Source organism: Vipera ursinii (genome assembly GCF_947247035.1).
Source record: "Vipera ursinii genome assembly, chromosome: 3".
NCBI classification, from domain to species: Eukaryota; Metazoa; Chordata; class Lepidosauria; order Squamata; family Viperidae; genus Vipera; species Vipera ursinii.
In genome coordinates this window covers 124,249,327-124,269,096 of record NC_139516.1, presented here as the reverse complement: position 1 = coordinate 124,269,096, position 19,770 = coordinate 124,249,327, and the positions used below count along the sequence as shown (strand labels likewise).

The window sequence follows — 19,770 nt, the reverse complement described above, 5'->3', positions numbered from 1 at the left end:
CACTTCCAAACACTTCTGGTCAATGAAAACCAAGTGCAAGGACCTGCCTTCAAACAGAAAAGAATTACTTCACCCTGGCTTCTTTTTTCCCCCCTTCCATTTTAGTTTTTATTAATACTTTTAACCAGGGTAACTTTTTAAAAAGTTTATTCCCTCCCCGCACTCCATACCTTATACACATTTGCACTGAGGAATGGTAAGAGTTCAAATGTATGAAAAAAAAAATTTCTTTTCTGGTTCAGGCGGCTATCAGTCCTTTCTAAAGGCCAGAAAACCTATATGCCCTCTGCAGCTGCTGGAAAAAAGCACTTGCAGGGCTGAAGAGCGTAGCGAGCCCCGGGGTCCCGAAACTCCTCTCCCGTCCGCCTTTTCCCATACCTGCCCGCCTCTTTGGCTCCGCAGGACAAAGGCGAGCTAGGCGGACGGCGAGAGCAGAGCCCCGCCCACCAGCCACCTCTCCCATCCGAGCGCGCCGGTTATTCGCAGCAGCGGCAGGTGCGGGAGGGGCGGGGCCGAACTGACTGTCATTCAGCCGGAGCCGGCTGGTTACCCTCAGCCGTGCCGCCAAGCGGAGGTCCTCGCAGAAGCTCGCATGGGGCGACGGGCTGGAGAGAGACACCTGGCGCGCCAAGGAGCCTCCAGCCGTCTGTCCCATCCACGCCACCAGCAGCAACAGCAGCCGCCCCGCCACTTTTGGTCAGGCACCCTTTAACAGCCACTGGGCGTTCTCCTCGCCACGGAGCCGCCGCCGCAGCCGCCGGGAGAGAGATCTGTGCATTCCTGTCATTAAAGTCGCTTTAGGCTGCCTCTCTGCACAGCGCTCACACACACACACACGCAGATGCAGGTCTTTGCCACCCTGGAAGAGGGCTCCACTTCCCTTTCCAAATCAGGAGTCAGCCTCCCTCCGTCCGATTTTACCCACTGCTTACAATTCATCACTTCTCGGGAGGATGCTTTCACACAGCTTAGCGGGCCTGTGGTTTTGGCTTTTCTTTGAAATACAGGTTAAGGTACGTTCGCCCAGAGCAACTAAGGCTGAAGCCGTTGCCTCCCGGTTTTGTTTTGTGGTTTGTTTGTTTTTTTGTCGTTGCTTTGTTTTTGTTTTTGTTTTTTCTCGCATTAATGACGTCAAGGCGAATATCTCAGGGATGTTCTCTGAAACAATGTTAAAAGTTGTTTGTATGTTGCGTTCCCTGAACCTTTGCAAAATATTGAGGGTAGGGGAAAGATTGTTGCGCTCTGCCTCTCTTTCAAATTTGCTTGGTTTCTTCTTTTTTTAATTTCGTAGGGATGTGTGGGTCAAACAGCTGAAGGGAGCCAACATCTCCCGTTTTCCTCTTTGCGTTCAGAGTTGCTGCACTTCACAGATAATAGTGGTAAGTCAATAGAACTCAGGATATTTGTCAAGCACCTGAATTATACTAATTTCCTAAATGCTCAAGTTATGTAACCAAAGGTAGCAATACTGCATGTAAAGTGAGTTCCACCTGAGAAACAACCTTCTGACTTCCTTTGCAATCTTTTGCAAATGCACCAACTTTTCACTGATAGCATCTCCAGAGTATAAATGCAGTGCATGTTTACGTGGAAGTGAATTCCATAGTGTTTAGTAGTGTGGTTATAAGGAGTGCAATTTTAATGTGCTGTACTATGTTGTATGAACTTTCAGAGAAGCTAAACTAAGATTTTGTACATTAATGTGATCCTATGAGCAGTGCAAAAGCTTCTGTTTCGGAGCTAGGAGAACTGTAAAACTCGGGTTGTTTACATTGTTTAATCTTAAGCATGTTTGGCAATATATTCCAACATAATCACTGAGGGAAGTACACTTTCTTGGAATTTAGCCCCACCAAAATAATGGAACTACCTGTCAATTAAACTTGCATAATGTTGGCTGCCTCATTCTGTGGGGATTCAGATAAGAATAAGCTTAAATATTTAAAACAAACAATTAACCTGTTAAATCTAATTTATCCAGTTGTAAACCCACATGGGAGTAAATGATATTGAATTTTGAGACTAATTCCAAATAAAATGCTTATAAGTGGGCTGTTAAGAAATCTTGCTGCTTTTTATAGGTGCCAAATTCTGTATTTTATTAGTAAGGCTGAATCATTGAATTTATCTGCTGATATTTGGCAAGGTAATAATTGTGAAATGTGGGTTATATTTGATGTGTTTCATTGCTCTGTGTCAAAGGATTGAACATGACTTTCTTAAATTAAACTGATATATTTGTTACTGGCTTTTGTCCAGTCTAGAATTGCTGCCCTGCAACTTAAAACCTAACAATAATAACTTAATGGATGAGGAAATAACACCCACACAAACTGAAGCTAATGAATAACTGTTGCTCTCGGTGAGGTCTTATCACATAGCAATAGGAACCTAAATAAAGATCAGAGCCAATCAGTGACTTGCTCTGTTTGCCTTGCAAATATTTCAGAATAAGTGAGCAGCTATCCTGTGTGAGAACACAAACACATGCACCCTTTTCTCACATTCAGGATAGCAGGAAATCCAGCTTTTATTAAAGTCAAAAAACAACCAAGCAAATTAAATCCAACAGTAAAACTATCCAAATAGCAGTAAATAACAAATATACACAGATACCCACAGACACACAAAATATAAGTAACACCTGGCAGGTGTTAATATTAATGAATAGTAATATTTTTGACTACTCATCTGGTCACTTTAAGTGCCAAGGAGTATTAACCTAGTAGTGACTTCCAAAGGGGAGACCGATGCTTGCCCCATCTTCTACTGATATGCAGGAGAAGAACTGTGTCTTCCTTCTCTGGTATAAAAAGTGTTGAGATGTTCAGTCCTCCTCTCACAAGTCATTTTTAGAGTAGACAGAGAACAGTGGAATCTCCTTCTTCTCTGACAGGCGTAAATACCTAAAGCATTTATCTGTTGATAAATGCTCATAATATCTCCAATGTTATCTGTATTTTTATCATGACCTGCTCAGTTAAAGTCCTTGCAACTCACCGTATAAGTATGCATTACATCTGACAATGAAACAATGCTTTAAAAAAAAAACTTCACCCACTCTGTGAACTATGTTTGTAGAAGGTCAATAAAGAAGGAGCAAGCAAGTCTCAAGAGGCAAAGAGTTCAAGAGTGTGAGGCTAACCACAGAGAGGATTACTTTGGGGCTTACGTGTCTTACCCCTCTTGAACCCTATTCATGCAGGGAGGGAAGCCTCAGCAGCCCCTCCCTGCTTCAAGGATGACCTCATCCAAAGCTAACAATGGAATTGTTGTGAACTGGGGTGCCTCTGGATCAACAGCTACAGCATCTTTTCGGATTCAGTCTCAGTTTATTTCTTCCTATCCAGATCCTTACAGTTCTGGACAGAATTGTTGTTGTTAGCTGTGAAGTTGTGTCCAACCCATCATGACCCCATGGACAATGTTCCTCCAGGCCTTCCTGTTCTCTACCATCTTCTGGAGTCCATTTAAGCTCACGCCTACTGCTTCAGTGACTCCATCCAGCCATCTCATTCTCTGTCATCCCCTTCTTCTATTGCCCTCAATCTTTCCCAGCATTAGGCTCTTCTCCAGTGAGTCCTTCCTTCTCATTATGTGGCCAAAGTATTTGAGTTTCAACTTAAGGATCTGGCCTTCTAAAGAGCAGTCAGGGTTGATCTCCTCTAGGACTGTCCAGTTTGATCGCCTTGCAGTCCAAGGGACTCGCAGGAGTCTTCTCCAGCACCATAGTTCAAAGGCTTCGATTCTTTGGTGCTCAGCCTTTCTTATGGTCCAACTTTCACAGCCATACATTGCAACTGGGAAGACCATAGCCTTGACTATATGCACTTTTGTTGACAGGATGGTGTCTCTGCTTTTTAGTGTGCTATCTAGATTTGCCATGGCTTTCCTCCCCAGGAGCAAGCATCTTAATTTCTTGGCTACAGTCCCCATTTGCAGTGATCTTGGAGCCCAGGAAAATAAAATCTGTCACTACCTCCATTTCTTCCCCATCTATTTGCCAGGAATTGAGAGGGCCGGATGCCATGATCTTGGTTTTCTTAATGTTAAGTTTCAACCCAACTTTTGCACACTCCTTCTTCACCCGCAACAAGAGGCTCTTTAGGACAGAATTAGGACTGTCACAATTCCTACAGCCTGGCTTGAGGGGATGATGCACAAATGAAGGTTATCAGCAAAACTGATAATTCCTCAAACAGAGTTGGTGAAAGAGCTTCCCCAACAGTTCCATGTGGATATTAAAATGCAGGAGGAAGCATACCAAGCCTATAGTACCCACATTAGAGCACTCACTAGTTCAACTGCTTTCCCCTTCAAATGGAAATGTAGCATCTCCAACACTAGTAGGCAATCCAGCAAGATAGCATGGCCAATGATAACAAAAGCCATTGAGAGATCTGACAGGACCAAATGGGTCATACCCACACCATTGAGATCCTGGTATATTCTATTCCTTTATTTGGCTTGGTTTAGTTTGATTTTTATCCTGCTTTTATTATTGTTTATAAATAAGTCAAGGCAACAAACATACCTAATATTCTTTCCTCCTCCTGTTTCCCCCACAATAACAACTCTGTGAGGTGGGTTGGACTGAGACAGTATGACTGTCCAAAGTCACACTCTGGTATCCACAAGAGTAACCAATACTGTTTCTGCCCTGATCTGAAACCTGGCAAAAACTCAAATAATCATTTTCATCTAGGCTCCTCTATAACTAGGACATTGCAACTTTTTCAGCAACATTCACCAATAGGGGTATTGGAAACAACATATATCGAGGTATGGTTCTTTGAGAACACACTTTTTTCAAGGCTGAAGACATCACATCCTTCCCCCCAAAAAAACATAAATCATCTCTTGAATTCAGGCATGCATGCCTTCCAGATGGCTGAAGAGGATGTGGCTCTAAAGACATGTTGATTCATGCTGTAATCGTAGCCACTTCTCAGTCTCCACAATCTCAAATGAGTCCTATGTGACAGTGGAAGACTTTGCTCTGTGATTCATATCACATTCTATCTATGTACAATTTAATTACCAATGAATACGAATAATTCCATCTTCAGAAAACCTTGCTTCATTTCAATTCATTCATTCATTTCATTTTATTCATTCACTCATTCATCATTCATTCATTGTCTTCAAGAAAGTTACCAATGCCTTCGCCAAAGGCAAAGCACTCAATTGGCTTAATCCCAGGCACTCTTGTCCTTCTGTTTTGGGAACCACCAAACATCTGATCCTTCTTTATTAAGCTACCTACTAGTAGTATTAAGTGCCTACTAGTATTATAGTAGGCATAAATTCCCCTACCTGGCAAGAGTACATCTGGGCAGACAATACATGAACACATCTTGAGGACATCAGTCTTAAAAATATAGGACAGGAAGGATGATCAGAACCATGAATCGTGGCATTAGTATGTTACATCAACATAGCAAGAATTGGTGTTCTGCTAAGGATCCCTAATGTGAAAAGTCTCCAAGAGGGGTATTTATTTATTTATTTATTTATTTATTTATTTATTTATTTATTTATTTATTTATTTATTTATTTATTCATTCATTCATTCATTCATTCATTCATTCTTTCTGCTACTTATCTGTTCTGCATTTGTGTTACATATAAAACAGGGTTTCTCAACAACTTTAAGAGGTGGGACTTTAACTCCAAGAATTCCCCAGCCTGGGTTGGGTATAGAAATGTCCTCATCTTAAAGTTGCTGATATAGAGAAACATTAATGAAAATGTCTTTCATAACTGACGATAAAAGGATGTCTTCTGCATCTTTACTTTTCCTATGTGCTTGGCATGAAAAGCAAGTAAGCAAGAATACTTGATTTCTTCTCTGAAAAACATTGCTAGTTTGGCACTGCTTTATAAGAGTTTCTGGGGGGGGAAGGATGAACTCTCTGTTGAGAGTAAAAGGCAGACCAGTGAAAAAAGTTTGCAGTCCAATAACCTTTGGGTGATAATTTACTAGGATGTATTAAAGGAAAATAAATACAAATGGAGAAGAAATGTACCCTAAAGGGAGCTAAATGTGAATTTGTGTTAATATAAAGGAAAAAGAGAATGACATTGCCATAGGTGTACACTACAGACCACCCAACCAAGGAAATAGATTAACTTTGTGTTAATCAGTTAGCTAAGGTATGCAAGATGCATACTATAATAGCAATGGGGGACTTTAACTATCCTGACATCAACTGGGAGAGAAATTGCACATAGTGGGAGATCAGACTGGTTCCTGATGAACCTAACAGACAACTTTGTCTATCAAAAGATAAAGAAGGGAACTAGAGAATTGGCTATACTGGACTTAATTCTCACTAACAAAAATGAAATGATAGAAGGGGTTGACGTTATGGGAACTTTGGGAGACAGTAATCATCTGATATTGGAATTCAATATACTGTAATGCAGGCACAAGCAATAGAACAAAATCAAACTAGCTTTAAGAGAATTGATTTCAACAACTTAGAGTTTGGGCAAGATTCCATGGATGGTAATATTTAAGGGGAAAACGACTCAAGAAGGCTAGGAAACTCTGAAAAATGAGATTATAAAAGCCCAGTGTAGCACAATACTACTGAAAAAGAAGAATAACTGATCTCAGTGGAAACCAGCATTGTTACATAAAGAATTCTATGATAAATTGAAAGACAAAAAGGACAAGTATAAAAAGTAGAAAGAGAGTGATGTAACAAAGACAGAATATCAGCATATAGCCCAAATTTACAAAGAAGTCAGAAAAGCTAAGGACACAATGAATTAAGATTTGCAATAAATGTCAAAAATAATTTTTAAAAAGTTTCTTTCAATGTAAAAAACAAGAAAAAAAGTCAGAGAAATTATTAGTCTAATAATGGGAGGAGGTGACAAGACGTGACAGGCAGCACATAGAAAGTGGAACTGCTTAATTCATTATTTGCATCTGTCTTTACACAGAAGGGAAAAAAAGCAGTACAATGAAAGACAGATTACAAATGCAGGTCAAAACAGGCAACACCTATCCACTCTAGATAAGTTCAAATCACCAAGACCAGATGGATTACATCCTAAAATTCTGAAGGAGCTGGTAATGTGATTTCAGAATTACTGAACCATATCTTTCAAAATCCTGGAGCACTGGCTAATTACCAGCAGTTCATCTTCAAAAAAGGTGGAAAAAAATGGACCCAGGAAACTACAGACCAATGAACCTGGCATCAATACCTGGGAAGATCCTGGAAAAGATAATCAAGACACAGATCTACAAACACCTAGAAGCAAGCAAAGTTATAACCAGAAGCCATTATGGGTTTGTCAAAAAGAGATCATGTCAAGCAATTTTTTATTTCATTGTTTATTTCATAGTAGACCAACTTCTTGGTAAGGTAGAAAAATATGGGATAGACAGCATCACCACCAGATGGATTCCTAACTGGCTGAAAAACAACATTCAAGGTGTAGTCTTCAGTGGAACTCCATCTACATGGAAGCATACAGTAGGATACCCAAGATTCTGTCATAGGCCTAGTACTCTTCAACTCCTTCATAAATGATTTAGATGAGGGGATAGAAAGAGAACTCATCAAATTTGCAGACAGCACCAAGCTGGGGAGTACACAACACTTTAGAAGATAGGTTCAAGATCCAGAAGGATCTTGACAGACTTGAACATTAGGCCTTTTCCACCAAAATGCAATCCAGTGGTAAAAAAGAGTAAGTTTTACACTTAGGCAAGAAAAACTAAATGCACAGGTGTAGAATAGGTGATACCTGGATCAATAGCAGTAACTGTGAGAGGGATCTGGACACCCACTTAAAAATGAGCTAGCAGGATTTCCGGTTCTACCTTGTAGTGACATGGCTGAGGGATTACGGGGCTCCAGACCCCACAGCTGATTTCACCCTACCAGGGGACCCTAAAGTTGCCTTGGAGAGGCGACAAAGGAGGGCATCCTGATGATTGTGGAATGTTGACAGTTGATCTGCTAGATCTGGGGGAAGCCCTCCAACCTAACAGGAGAAAGGCTAGTTGCACATCAGTGTCTAGCCCAAACTACTAGCAGCCAAAGTCCAAAAGTATGAACCAGAACAACAGTGAACAGCGTGCTTGAAACTGGGTGAGAATATTGATCTTCTTTCTTCTATTTTGTAACTGATTCCCTGGAAACGATCCCCAAAACAAGAAATCCTTTGAAAGTGAGGGAGGGGACTAAATCCCCACCCCTTCGTAGACAGAAGTGGTGAATTAACTTCTAAGGGGAAAAGAAATATACTGAAATGAAATTAATAACACTATAGTCTGCATAAATTTGAAAATTAAGAAAACTGTTAAGATTTTACATCCTAAAGAGTTTCGATGAAATTATGGGGGAAAAATTTGTCTGAAAAAGTTGGAAAATAAATAATTACTGACATCCAGTGGAGAATTAGAACATAGAACAACAGCAACTCTGACTCAGAAATTGGCAAGATGCAACTATTTGGTAATCTGAGAAACTTATTTACACTCACTTTATTCACTTCAAGCTTTGGATCAAGAGGCATTTGACTAGTCCAGGGGTAGGCAACCTCGGCTCTTTTATGACTCATGCACTTCAACTCCCAGAATTCCTGAGTCAGCTGACTCAGGAATTCTGGAAGTTGAAGTCCATGAGTCATAAAAGAGCCAAGGTTGCCTACCCCTGGACTAGTCAATAAAATGCTTTGAATTACTAAGTCATGATTAAACTGGGCACAAGTTTGGACTGAATTTCTTTTCCACCCCTTCCACCATCATTCTGTGATTCTGTGACTTTGTTGAACCTTATAGCATTTTTTTATGTTCTTTCAGATAAAATGCTATATACAATCAGTATACCATAAGGTAGAAAATGTTTCATCCTTTATGCATTTTTGTTTTTCATTTTTCATCCAAAATGTTCATCCATTCTGCTGAAAATGGCTCAAGTGCTAATAATTGCCTATTTTCTGATTGCACATCTAAGTGAATCTCAAGAAAAGTTTAATGAAATCTTTTTGTCTTTGAATCTTGAACCTCCAATTTGCATAGAAACTTGCTATCTCCAGATCTTGATTTCAAACTTGACATTAGCAAGAGAGCATGTCTCTGTTAAGTTCAAACAACCCCCTTTAGAAAATCAGAATATAATTCCGGGAGTTCTGAATTAGAATTATTGCTTTATGAAATGAAATGAATAAGTAGTGAACCTGAAGATACCCCTATGCACCCAGTGAAAAAACAGTTTTCAATATAACACACACAGTTCTTTTGAAACCCAAGTTAGTATATGAATCATTTTAAGTATCTCCTAGTCTGGGATGGATGTTTTTCAATATAAGTAATATAACACAAGATTCTATTGCCTTTCAGTATTTACACTAATGATATATATTAACTAGTATATAACATTATATAAACAAATTTGTTGTGGTTTAATATTTTTATCCTCTATATTTCAATATAGGGTACATTCCAAATGAATTTTCTCTTGAAAATCTGCAGTGATTGCTGATTGCAGCTGAATGAAAGAGCTGCATGAACCCTTAAGCAGATCACTCTTTCCTCTTTAGCACTTACATCTCATTATCTCTGCTTTTTCATTGATATATCACTGACAGTTATCTGGAATTTTAATTTAATTTTAATTTAGATAAGGAGATAAGTTGCAAATTGAATTATATTTGTAGATGCTTTGAAGTGTGCCTGCATTTTGGGCCTGCCATTTGCAATCTGATTCTATGCCTTGACTGATTTCAGAATATGACATTGTGACAGCATATGAAGTAGACCAAAATGGAGATTATATAAGCCATGCAATTGCACACCATGAAAGAAGGAAGCGATCAACTTCAGGGAGATCAACTGATTCATTACATCTCCATCTCCAAGGATTTGGCCATGACTTCCAAATTGATCTTAAGACCTCCAATTTTCTTGTGGCACCTGGATTTACAGTACAAACTCTGGGCAAGGGGAGAATCAAGTCAGTACAGACATTCCCATCTGAAGACTTTTGTTTTTATCAAGGCATTTTGCGATTGCACAAAAATTCAACTGTAGCACTTTCAACATGCGGAGGCTTGGTAAGTAGAGATGTGACAAATGCTACAAATTAAGGGTATGTGAAAGTGAAATGGGAAAGAAAATGTTCTAATAAGTAAAATATTTGTGAGCATTTCAGTAGCAAATCATGCATATAATCATTTGTGATAAATTAAAAACTCTGTTGTCTTGGGTATACTGGACAAAGAAGAATTTGGATCATGACATGATCCAAATATATTTTGAATAGATTTTCATTTACCAGGAATAGTATTGAATCCTCCATGAAACTCTTCTTTTCAGAGTTGGAAACAAGACTGGATCTACTTAGATAAGCTCACCATCGTCCCACCCAAAAAGTAAAAAAATAATAATCCAAGAATGGTAGTAGTAATTGAAAATTAACCCTGTTTAAAAAGTCATGTTTCAAGCCTTCATTTAGGTAGAAGTTTTGCGGTATTTTTTTACCCTTGCCCATCCTAGCAGGTGGGCTGTTTGGTGCCCCCTTCTGAGCAAGCTGGCTCATTTCCATTTCATCTATGTTTTGACAATATTCAGATTTGTTCATTCCTTGCTTTTTACTGTCAGTGTGAGAACTAGTTCAGAAGAACTCTGTCTTCCTGTGAAGAATGGTCCTGTGGTAACCATGCCAATGCATTGGGGGCAGGACAGTTTGATTAGGTAGAATACCATACTAGGAAGTAGAAAAAGGGAAAGTATTGAATTTGGAAGTGACTCAGATCAGAGTATACTTTGTGATCAGACCACCGTTCATTCATTCATTCATTCATTCATTCATTCATTCATTCATTCCATTCATTCACAACTTCTTATGTGGGAAGGAGAACAAAGATTTGCAGACTGAAAGAAGTTCACAGTTTTATCAATCATTCCATCTTATTGTTACCTAGTCTCCCATCCTGAGCCCTTGCATGTTGCTAGCCATCTGATGCAACTGATTTGTTTTACGGAAAAGACAAGTGAGTTAAGTTCTTATTCCAGCTTTACTAGGGAACCACGAATTTAAGATAATTTCTCATAAAAAATATTTGACCACCCAGAAAACATAAATAAACAGAAATGTTCTGTAAACAGTCTAGCTTTCATAACTTGTTATTTAGAGTTATTAACTCCCACTGAGACCAGTCCTGGAGATTTTATTCCTCCAATTAATGTGTGCATGTGACATACTTGTATTGAGCTATCCATATGCACACTTACACTTGCCAGAATCCATGCTCCCAAAAAAGACAGGGCCAGCACAAAATATTAAATTACTATGAATTGTACTAATGACTGTCAGTTAAGATTAATTGCTTGTAAAATATAACTTTCCGTTTGCAAAATTAATTTAGCCCCATTTTTACAACTACAATCATTGATTCACAGATAAGCTATCCTCTCAACCACAAGTATGAATATTCTCGGAGGGACTGTAGAAATTAGAGTTCAGGAAAGCAAACAAATCTACATATGCTTACTCTTTGTTAAGTTATATTGACTTCAGCAGTCCCTATTCCCATTTAAGTATAGAAAGGGCTCTGCTACACTGGCTGTCAATCTCTTTAAGCTAGTGAAAACTGGGTAAGAAATCAGGTTTCATTTTCTCACAGTTTGCTCCCCCCCAAAAAAAAAAGTAGGGTCAAAAGAGGCATTGTAGTAGGCTTTCCCAATGCTGGATTATGATCAAACTAATTACTTTTTCCAGTTCCCACTCTATATTATGCATTGAGTTAGAGGGGATAATCTCTAGCACAGGGGTTCCCAATCTGGGGTGCAAGATAATATTCCAGGGAGTGTGAAAACTTGGGTTTTGAAAATTATAGTGTATATGCATAATTTGTTGCCATTATTTCAAACTTTTGTAAGGGGTGTGAGAATACATCAGAGGAATTCTAAGGGTGCGGGGTATAGAAAAAGTTAGGAGCCGCTGCTCTGATACAACCTGGGCCAGATATGGCCCACCATTTAGATTTGGTTAGTCATTGCAGTTACTTAGATGAAGTCCTATACTGACTAGTGTGCTAAGAGATTCCTATACACTATGAATGCAGTAGTCCTTATTTTTCTTTTTTTGCCCTTAGCAGGTGATATCTTCTATCTGGAATACTGACATTCAGATTGGAGATTATGGCTATATTCTTGATCCTAGTAGACTGATACTAAATGGAGCTAATTCTTGAAGTTTCTTTAAGGCAATTTCCATCACTGAGTATCTTGTGGCAGCAAATCCCCTAAATCAATTGTGAGAGAAGTAATTTTTTTTATCTGTTTGCAGAATAGTCATTCAAATCAGCAAGTAATCAAGTGCGATGAGGAAGATGGAAAATTTGCCTGTTTTATCTTCATTGTGCATAATTTTGTTAGTGGTATTGTTAGGGTTACACTTGTCTATACTGGGTGTACTGAAATTGGAATACAGACATGCCTTTTCATTACTTGATGACTTGATGACCAGAGGCATCCAAGAACCAAGATATGGTTATGGTTATGACTATGAAACTAAAGTTCTTGATTGACTGCCTGGCATCCTAACATCACATGAATATAAAAAGGGATTGTGTTTTTGAAGATACAATCATGACCATCATCCTGACATGTAGATGTTGACTACAGCATCAAACAAATATGATGTAATTTCAGAGGCTAATAGTGCATCCTAGTGGGGACTCAGCTGATATATTTGACTAGCAAATCATGGAAAATTAACTGAATGACATAATTTTTGAATATTATGTTCATACTTTATATGATACTTTGTTATATGGTTACTGAAGATATTGGCTAAAGTATTTGTGAACATCCATATATGGACCAGCATTGTGCTACCTATTTGTAACCAATGAATTGAAAGTAGGCATTCTACCTTAAAAAAAATACAAGTTGTCAGCAAATTCAGGAATTTTATCAGAGCACTAATAAGCCTGTTAATGTGTTTTCAACCTATTTGAAATTTAACTGAAATTCTTCACTTTCATAAAGATAATATTCTCAATCTTCAGTGGAGATGGGGAATTTCAGAAAAAAATATGTGTGTGAGGAAGATCTGCATGTTCTGCAATATATTATATTATGGTAATTATGAATTCATTTTAAAACAAAAAATGTTCTGCCCTTTCAGTCTCCTTGTACTGCATGTCTTTCCTGGAATTCTGGAAAATATAACATCACTTGACCCCATGGCAGCAAGGAAAGAAGTTGGTGCTCTGAAAGTTACTTCTATTTTAAGCTAAAAAGTTTTTTAAAAAAAAAATATTAAACTTTTTTTTTCTTTCTAGGACATCTTACTTTTACAATGCCCAAGGAATGGCATTATGAAATGGGCAGTACAAGAAGCATAGATGAGAAGAGATTTGTGAAATTATTCAGATTATGTAAAAAACTAACCCTCCCTTCATATTACTACATGTTATTCTTCAGTGTATTAATGAACTGCAGTTAGTATCCGTATATTAATATTAAAAACTAGTGAAGCTAGATTTAATGTTCTATAGGGAGATGACTTCACTTAATTACAGATATATTTTGACATGAGATAACATGATATCTCTTTATTAGAATGCCAGGATTATGTTATTTATTTTTACCAAAATCCCTTACTTCCACCCATAGGTTCCACCCAGGAAAGAAAGTCTAATTTATATTCAGAAGTGCTAAAGTTTCAGCTTATTATTTATTGAAACATAATGTTGAAGGTGATTTGGGACTTTTTCCACTTTCAAAGTATAAAAGTACTGTTACACCATAAAAAGGCAATCAATTAATTAGCCATCCCTTCCTACTCTTGGAGAAGATTTGTTTGAAAAGTGTTTCCTCTTCTTTGGTGACTATAAGTCAGTAAAATAGTTTCTTGCTCCCAGGGTTTATATTCTCAGTTTGATTACTTCATCTCAAGTTGTATTAATTAGAAAACTAAGGCAAGGAACTGACTTATGCTTAGTTGTAATAAGTTTCACAACTTAGTAAATGAGCTTCTCCATTTTGGATAGGGAAAAAAATGTCAGTGAATCTGTGATGAAACATCCACATAATGAAGGTAGTAATTAGTATTTTAGTAATAATAAGGATTTTGTAGTGTATCAAAAATATAGATAGCGAAGTACATCATTCACCACCATAGTTGGGACAGGAAAAATCATCATTAAGCAGTATGGTCAATAAGTGAGGCATCAAGTGACCTCACCTGATTTTACAGCCTTTTTTGCCCCAGTCATTAGGCAAATTACCATGGTCTTTAAAAAAGAAGATCATGTGACCACAATTTGCAACCTTCCCTGATGATTTTCCAGTGAATGAAGGCAAATGTACATGTCCCAGGATAATATTACAAGATCCAATCTGAGTCGGTCACCAGGACCAGAGATTTTTGTCTTCTGAGCTTTCAGACTTGTGCTAGAGCCCATCCTCAGAGAAAATCTCTCTACTGGAATATGCCGGACAGCTAAGAAGACTAAACCTCTGGTCCCGGTGACCAACCTAGATTGGGTCTTACTTCCCAATAACTTTACTTATCAGAAACCAACTGGAAAGGTTCCAAATGGCAATCACATCACTGCAGGACACTGCAATTGTCATAAATGCAGAGCCCAAATTGTGTTCTTGTGACTGCAGCGGTCTCATTATAAGTCACCATTTTCAGGACCAATGTAATTCGGAACAATCAGTAAATGAATAGCTATAAGTCGAGGACTACCTGTATGGGGAGGGAAACCCTAAACAATGAGCATAACATGGTATTATACGGACCAACTGGAAAATATATAGCAGAAAAAGCTTCTGAGTTCCAACATTTACATTCCTTAAGGTGGGCAATGAACAAAAACAGGAGGAAGAAGAGAAAAGGACAGGAAGGAGTTTCAAGACTAACAATTTGGGTTTTCTGCAAAAAAAATGTAGTAAAGAATCGATGGATTTGTCTTCAAAATTATTTGGATCATCTCTAGCATTATCAGAAAGTAAATTCCTTTGTAAATCTAGCACCTTAGTGTTCTAAAATGTCCTAAAAAAAATCTGAGGAACTATTTTTATTATTTACATGAACCAATCCTATGTCCAGGTAATCTTGTTCCTGAGTTAATTTACAATAGATCTAAAGACATACATGTACACCCATCCCATCTTGTCATTATTACTTTTAATGCTGTTAAAAGTGAATTCTTCAAATTTTGGACAAATATTTATGTATATGACATTTAATCTGAGGATGACCGCTTCAGCCTAGAAATATCTGAGCTATCTCATATCACAAGAACTAATCCAATACTTCCTGAAATCAAATAGTCTTTGGTTCCATTTGGAATATATTTAGTCAATCCGGATTTCAGGTTCAATTTTCTTTTTCTCCCTAGTCATATGTTTCCCTGGATATGGAACTTTCACTTAGTGTTCCCCAGTGCTTTTTTTGTAAAACAAAAAGGTGCTGGAACTCACACATGTCATACAACCCACCTTGCCTACCCTACAAGGTTCCATCCAAAAAAGGTGCCGGAACTCTGTTCTGAGCGTTCTATGAGAAAAAAAGCCCTGGTGTTCCCACACCATCATCAGGTGTATGCTAATAATGCAGCACATTGAGATCCATGATGTTTTGTAAGTTGTTATGGCAACACAATAACAAGTCTGAATCTTTCCTGATAAATAAGAGCTTGAAAACTCCAAAAGCTACTACAGGTTTGACCCAGCAAACAAAAGAACGCTTGACCTTATTATTATGAAATATAAATTCATAGTGGTCAGTGGTGCAAAAGACCTATTAGCTGGTTCACTCTTCCATTGTCATATTTTCCTTTGATAGGATTTTTAACACTGTCACCAATGTCATTTTGGAATTTCCAAATGACTAGGTTTCTACACTTTTCCCACTGCTCATATTAAATAGCCCTGTGCAGTGCTTCTTATTAAATTCCTAAACAATCCTTTGCACCAAACAAGGGCACAAGCAGAACATTTATCTGCTATATTTTAAAGCAGTTGCATTTTTTTTCTGGACCCTATGGCAGTGCATGGCTGCTTTTAAGTGTTGTAGACAGGTGGTACATTTGGACCCCTCACTCACTCTGGAAGGCCTCTTGTCAATCAAATCCCAATGGTTACATAACCCTAACATTACCATAATTATAAATATGAGGAAGATTCCTGCCACTTCAGTTTTCAGAAACATTAGATAACATTTTGCAGTAAATCTTTACCTGTTCCTGTCCGTTAAATGGAGAACAGATCTGCTACCAAAATTATGTTGCTCTGCAGAGCTTGTTAATGTAAGTTTGACCTAAATTCATGCCTGAAAATGATGTTAGATAGTGTTCCTTCTTCCCCACTGACAATAGGCATTGATATGGAATCAAGACAAAGAAAACTTATAATTCTGGAGATAACTTTGTAGTCAATATGTAATTGGTGGGTTCTGCCCAATTTGTTTTATTCTGAAACTATTCTGATTGCAGGTTAAAACCCAAGAAATACTACCTTAATCTGGAATGTTCTCAGATGTGATATTTGCCAAATTCAGGACACTATAAGAACAGACATGGTTATACTTAAGGCAGCTTTCACTTTTGGTCTTTCCTACTCTAGTAACAAATCTATAAAAAACATCATTGTGACCTTTTCCTGTACATGCTATGGGGATGTTTTCTGCTTCTCCTCTACAATTTCTGAAGCTGCCTTTCAGCTCCTTTGCCATCTGGTGTGCCATACTGCAGCAGGAATATAGTTGCTGGGTGGTAATCTTGGGCCTTACATGAGGACGAAGGTATGGTTACCTTTCATCACCACCAAAGGACATCTTGTATTTTTGAACACTATAAGAAACTAAAAGCTTACAAGAATCCTACCTTGCCAAACTTTGTTTTCTCCATTACACAGCTAGGAATCAAATAGGGCAAATCTTTGACATGTATCCTGTAAATCCACTTTGGGGGAACATAGCTCTTGGAACAGATCATATTAAAGAGAGGCTTTTCGAAAGAGATGCCAGTAAAGATGCTAGTACAGTAAATCTTCATTTTGGTTTTATCACTTTAGAAATCCTAGAAGTCTCCCTCAGTATCTGAAAAAGGCTTTGCCAACGTTTACATGCAGGCCATGCCTTCAGCATGTTTTGAAGGGAGATTTTGTAAGTGCCTTATTGAACGGTGGTGACAGTCGAGTGGAATATATTATTCACTACATCCTCCATTCTCCTATTTACAATAAGATTATGTACCAAATTATTCATGATAGGTTAACGCAAAGTCTCCAGCCTCAAAAAGTTGAATTATCTTCTTGGAGATAATGTAGATGTATTCCCACCTTTTACCAGTACAGTTGCTAATTTTGCATGTAGTCATTTAAAATACATGGAAAAGTAAACACATAAATATTTTTAAGGTCTTAATCATAGCCCTCCTTTTATCTTGTTTTACACTACACTACACTACACTACACTACACTACACTACACTACACTACACTACACTACACTACTGTACCCTAGTAATCTATTGTTTTGTGCTATGTTGCATCATTATGACCTATGATTAAAACAATAATGCAAGTCAATATAAACAACCCGGTCCTGTCCTTATTGCAGTTGCAGTCATAGCAAAATTTTCTCTTTTCTTGGCAGACTTCAAAATTTTCTCTTAACTTATCACATGTCTTGTTTCATGCTCTTCTCTTATACTCTTAACTGGGTAAGGGATGAAAGGCTATACATATTTGTCTCACTCCCATTGTCCCCCACCTCTGCCATTCCTCTGCCACCTTTGTCTCTGATCTTCACTTATTCAAAGTGATGGCCTGATGACAGCTTACACAAGTAAGAATTCCTATCCCATGGAAACCTAGAACTGCATTCAGGTGAATGCAGATAGAGTTCTCTCAGACCTTTATCCTCAAAGTGCAAAGATCTATGACTGAACTGGAATTGGGAGCTTAAGTGATACTCCAGATATCTTATATTTCTTACTATACCTTATTCAATCATAACACCTGTACAGAGCTACTGAAACCTGGGCTGGTGTAAATTGTGCTAGCATTGGAATAAAGATGTTAGATCATTATTACAAATAACCAGATAGTAAGAAAAAGTAGCTTAGAGAGGAGACAAAATTTATCCTTAGACTTTCTGCTTTGAAAATACTGGTTTGCATAGAGCCACCATGAGTTTTAAGAAATTTGTAAAAGGGGAAGCAGAAAGCTGAGCATAGGAAAAGAACTGAAGGGAACTTTCACTAGGATCATTAACAGTCACTGCCCTTGTTCCTAACTATGTTTTCTTTTTCCAGTCAGGTTTGATCAGGACGCAGGAAGCGGATTACTTTTTGAAACCACTACCTCCAAATATTGCACTTAAACATAACATTTCTGCTCCTGGTGGTCACCATACTCATGTACTGTATAAGAGATCAACTGAACCTAAACTAGTAATTAATAATAATGAGGTAATTGGGACTGATGAAAGTCAGCAAGAGGCTCACAATTATGTCTTTCAAGATAGCCAACCATCTCACAATTCTGAGTGGCATCAAAAACAGCACTTTTGTGGAAGGCGTAAAAAATGTATGTAAAGATGTCTCTTCCTCTGTTTATTACTTAATCTACGTATTTTAAGATTGCCAATTTGACATTCAGTTCTGCTTTTTCCAGCAAATAAATATTTTCCCACATAAAGATGTGATCTAGAAGTGAAGTTCAACTGAACATTTGCTACTGCTTTGTATAATGTAATGTAGCAATGGCTCTACCCAGGCTACTTGATGCCCTCTCGGGATTGGCGGTTGAATTTCCCAGATTTATGCTTCTGGGAGATTTTAATCTGCCTTCCCTGGGCAGTGCATCAGAGGTGGCCCGAGAGTTCATGGCTTCCATGATGGCCATGGACCTGACCCAAATTATTCAGGACCCGACTCACGAGGGGGGAAACATGCCTGATCTTATTTTTATCTCTGGGCAGTGGCTTAATGGTCTGGAGGGGGTTACTCCAACATCTCAACCCCTTTCATGGACAGACCATTATCTCCTGTGGTTGGGCCTCCGTCACATCACCCCCCACAGTCAGGAGGCAGAACTGACCAGATGGTTCCACCCCAGGCACCTGATGGACCCAGATAGGTTCCAGATGGCGCTTGGATTGATTCCTACCTCCCTCTCCCACAGCCCGGTCGAGTCCTTAGTTGATGCCTGGCAACAGGCTGCTTCGGAGGCTCTCGACCGCGTTGTGCCTTTGCGGCCTCTGACCCGGCGCAGGTCGGAGAAGGGGCCTAGAGAGCATTTGGAGAACCAGTCGGTCCGAGTCTGACCGAACACAGTTAAGATCCTTTTCTAGATCTTATCTTGTGGCAAAGGAGGTGGCAAAGCGTGCTTACTTCACCACCCTCATTGCATCTGCAGATAACCACCCGGCCGCCCTGTTTAGGGTGGCCCGCTCCCTTTTAAATCAAGGGACAGGAGAGGACCCCTTACGAGGACGGGCCGAGGAATTTAGTAAATATCTGGTGGACAAAATTGCTCAGATTCGGGCTGGTCTGGACTCTGACTAGACAGTATCTGACGAGAGGAAAATGATGAGTTTGGCCGAGAACATTTGGGAAGAGTTTGATCCTGTGACTCCGGATGAAGTGGACAGGATCATGGGGAAATTAAGTGCCGCCACGTGTTTGTTGGACCTGTGTCCCTCCTGGCTGGTCTATGCATCTCGGGAGGTTACATGAGGCTGGCTCCTAGCAGTTATCAATGCCTCACTGAGTGAAG

General features: G+C 38.7%; 1 protein-coding gene across 1 annotated transcript in view; it reads left to right on the top strand.

Annotated features, from left to right (window-relative positions):
• Nucleotides 1-953: 953 nt before the first annotated feature.
• ADAMTS16 (ADAM metallopeptidase with thrombospondin type 1 motif 16) overlaps nucleotides 954-19,770 on the top strand; it is a gene marked incomplete at its 5' end in the record, with an annotated part of 97,243 nt that continues 78,426 nt past the window's right edge. The window contains 4 exons of the mRNA XM_083360296.1: nucleotides 954-1,013; nucleotides 1,292-1,379; nucleotides 9,755-10,080; nucleotides 18,306-18,579. Coding sequence (XP_083216422.1) covers nucleotides 954-1,013; nucleotides 1,292-1,379; nucleotides 9,755-10,080; nucleotides 18,306-18,579 — 748 coding nt within the window. The remainder of the gene's footprint in view (nucleotides 1,014-1,291; nucleotides 1,380-9,754; nucleotides 10,081-18,305; nucleotides 18,580-19,770) is intronic.